At 57.4% G+C, this 3,268-nt stretch overlaps 2 protein-coding genes across 3 annotated transcripts; both read right to left on the bottom strand.

Annotated features, from left to right (window-relative positions):
• KVP17_000673 (uncharacterized protein) lies at positions 1 to 2,264 on the bottom strand (the record flags this gene model as incomplete). Of its 2 annotated transcripts, none has more annotated exons than XM_068515396.1 (1): positions 1 to 2,264. In XM_068515396.1, a coding segment is annotated over one exon (2,264 nt), but the record flags the coding sequence as incomplete, so codon positions are not given. The 2 variants fall into 2 exon arrangements, with proteins under 2 accessions (XP_068376181.1, XP_068376180.1); XM_068515395.1 differs by having other exon boundaries at positions 94 to 2,264.
• Positions 2,265 to 2,339: 75 nt separating this feature from the next.
• KVP17_000674 (uncharacterized protein) lies at positions 2,340 to 3,251 on the bottom strand (the record flags this gene model as incomplete). Its single annotated transcript, XM_068515397.1, has 1 exon — positions 2,340 to 3,251. One exon carries the CDS (start codon positions 3,249 to 3,251, stop codon positions 2,340 to 2,342), a length of 912 nt encoding a protein of 303 aa, XP_068376182.1.
• Between the last annotated feature and the right edge of the window lie 17 nt (positions 3,252 to 3,268).

The raw sequence follows: 3,268 nt of genomic DNA, 5'->3' as shown, positions 1-3,268 counted from the left end.
TTCAAAAACAGGCACGACTCTCTGTGGTACAACAGCTGGGCTTCGAAGCTCATTAAGTTGAGCGGCACACACCAATGAACGTGTTCAGCGCACCAAACAGCTTCAGTTCGCACAACTTCGTAGTACTGGTCCGCCGTCATCATGAGCGTGCCGCCACGCAACCGCTTCCGGACGGCCGACGCGTCTAGAGCCCGCACACCACCTCCCAGTCCTCGTCGCCGTTTGAGTTTGTTCAAGCTGAGGTAGGGGCGCGCAATGCGGAGGCACTGGCACTTGAGCATCTGGCCCAGACTGGGACGCCGCCACGTGCGTCGGTTGACATGCACACAGGAGACTCGGTACAGATTCTGCAGCGCTCGAGTCCAGCCGGCATGGTGGTGCCACGAGGCGGTCGAAGGCAGCACGCCCAGCAACCGCTCTGGATTGACTCCCGAAGCTTGGAATGCCCAGCAGTCCATCCGCGAGATGAAGTCCTCCACGTCAACGACAGGCATTGGGACGGAGGTCGCCGGCCCAACGAGCGCTTGACATTGACCGGGCTCTGTCTGGGTACGAATGCCTAACACCGCAACCAGCACGCCAACGTCATCGGGAAGGCTGAGAAACCAGGAGAAGTCGTCCTTCGACAAGCGAACGAGGTCGAGGTGTGTGTCTATCTCCCAGTCCACCGCCGTCTTGACGTGAACGTTCCACTGCCGAGGTGGGTTGTGAACGGAGTAGGCACCTCGGTCGTATTCATGAATGACGAAGCTGCTGTAGTCCAGGAACAGAAAGTACCCCCTTGGAGGGGCTTGCTTTAGAAGATCCCCAGATATCAGACTGCCCGGCTTCCAATCCTTAAGCGGGCCGCCGACGATGCCTGCTTGTGGCAGAGACGTGTCCGACCATCGAAACTGTATTGACATCGACCGCACTGCCTGGTCTCGCACAGCTGAGCCCGTCATGGGTGTGAGCAAAAAACTCTCGGCTTCCGGTAGCGTTAGACTGACCTGACCGTCGGCGAAAGCCTGCACATACGCAGACTGAATTACCATGTCAGCTACCGTCGGCTTCGGCGCAAAGCCCTCGAATCCTGTGGCGGTTGCGGACGGGTGCTCGTCCAACCAAAGACCCGCAGCCAAGAGAAAGTTCAACTCTGGGTAGCTCGCGCACGCACTGAGGAGAGTGACTACCAGGTGCATAAGACGCTCATGCGCAGCGGGAACCACACCGAGGCTTCCCAAATACGGATTCTGGGCCAGGTTCAGATCGCGGAACAAGGCCTTCAGATTGCCGACATGAAGCGAAGTAGGCTTCTCCCAGGCAAGAGCTGCCTGGAAGAAGAGCAGAACGATCTCGAAGCGTTTGGCGCAGGTCAACTGCAACGCAGGCCGGCACTGCATCAAAGCGCTCACTATGGTCCGTGTTCCCTGGACAGTGAGGCCAGGAGGGAGGCAAGACAAATGCTGCACAACATCACCACATATCACCTCGCTGGTGAGGGCATTCAACGCTACAGAGCGGGTGTAATCCCAGCGAGTGTAGTCCAGTCCAAGACGCCGAACCTTCTGCCTAAGGCCAACTTCACCGATCAGATAGAGCCAGACTTCTGGAAAGTCACGGAAATGGCAAGTCACACTTGCAAATGTGGTCCAGTGGTCCTTTAGAGCTTGTGCCGCGGCTTCCACGGGCACTTTCACACCTGGGACGGCCCCGTCCAACACGAGGAGCAGCACCAGAAACAGATGACCGAGGGAGCTGACGCAAGCCGACTCGACCATGTCGCCAAAGACGGCGGTGCCCGCCAACCCTACCAAATCATACGAATCCACGTGCCGCAACGGCAGGCAAATGCAAACGGCGTAGAAGGCCGAGTCCTCGCCCGCGGCCTCTAGCACCGGTCGGAGAGGCGTCAAGAGCAGCAGCTCCCTCTCAATCGCGGACCGTAGACGATTGAAGAGATCACCTACAGGTAGATTCTCCACGAGCCCCAACAGGCGCACCATCAGGTTGAGTGGACACTCCTCAGCGACCATTTGCTGCCCCTCGAGATACTGGCTCAAGTATTTAAGATGCCAGGAAGCGACAGCTCGCCAGAACGAGCTATCCTGGTGTTTGTTATTGATAATAGACTTGACAAAATGACCTTCGCGGATGAGCAAGTCCTCGACACGCCACGTAGGGCGTAATGTGAACCAAGGCACCTGCTTCACTCTGTGTGGTAGCGGCTTGCACCTCAGAGGACCAGACGCCAGTTGAAACGTGACGGTTAGAAAATTCTTCATGCTGCCTTTTGGATTTATTCATCGGAGCATGCTGGCCCCACGTGCGGATTCGGAGAATGTTGCAAAAATACATCACTAAGCAGATAACACGTTGACCAACCCGTCCGCTCGTACGGAAACCAGCTTGTCTCCGGCCTGGATGAGCTGGTTGGCCTTGGCATAACTCAAGGCAGTGGCGTCGAGGGATTCTTCGGGTGCAGCCTTCACGACATGCACGCCGCGACGCAGGAGGAGGTGACGGAGGCATGGCAGATCCTTGCACACCGCTACGATGTTGGCCTGGGGACGGTACTTGGCAAGGTACCCCGCCATCTCGCCGGAGGCCACGATCACCTTGGCGCCTACGCTGAGGGACGTCTGAACGGCCGCAAGGCAGAGGTTCTCCTCTGGAGTGGTCTGTCCTCTAAAAGCGTGAAGGGTATCGAAGAGGGTACCGTAGTCGAGCGAGAACTCAGCCTCGTAGCAGCAACGGGTGAGAGCCTCCACCGATTCCTGGAAGAAGAGTCCGTTTGCACTCTCACCCGAGAGCATCACGGCGTCCGTGCCATCGAAGACTGCGTTCGCAACGTCAGTGGCCTCGGCTCGAGTGGGCCTGGGAGCCTTCACCATCGACTCCAACATTTGAGTGGCAGTGATGATGGGCTTTCCGGCCAGATTGCACTTGGCAATCATCATCTTCTGAGCAAGGACAACTTTCTCGAAGGGAATCTCCATGCCAAGGTCTCCACGAGCAACCATGATGCCATCCGCAGCCTCCAGAATCTCATCGAACTTGAGAAGACCCTCGACGTTCTCAATTTTGGGAATGATGTGACAGTGGGGAGCCCACTCCAGCAGAGCTGCACGGAAGTCGCGCACGTCCTGCGCGGACTGCACGAAGGATGCCGCTACAAAATCCACCTTGTTCTTGATGCCGAACTGCTGGATGTCGCGGATTTCCTTCGTGCCACAGACAGGAAGGTCGACCTTCACGCCAGGCAGGTTCATATTCTTCCGCTCGCCAA

The sequence above is a fragment of a genome, assembly GCF_019968985.1.
Source record: "MAG: Porospora cf. gigantea B chromosome Unknown PgB_NODE_2667_length_3268_cov_136.434, whole genome shotgun sequence".
Lineage (NCBI taxonomy): Eukaryota > Apicomplexa > Conoidasida > Eugregarinorida > Porosporidae > Porospora > Porospora cf. gigantea B.
Note: the sequence above shows the minus strand (reverse complement) of the source record. Positions and strands in the feature narration are given on the sequence as shown.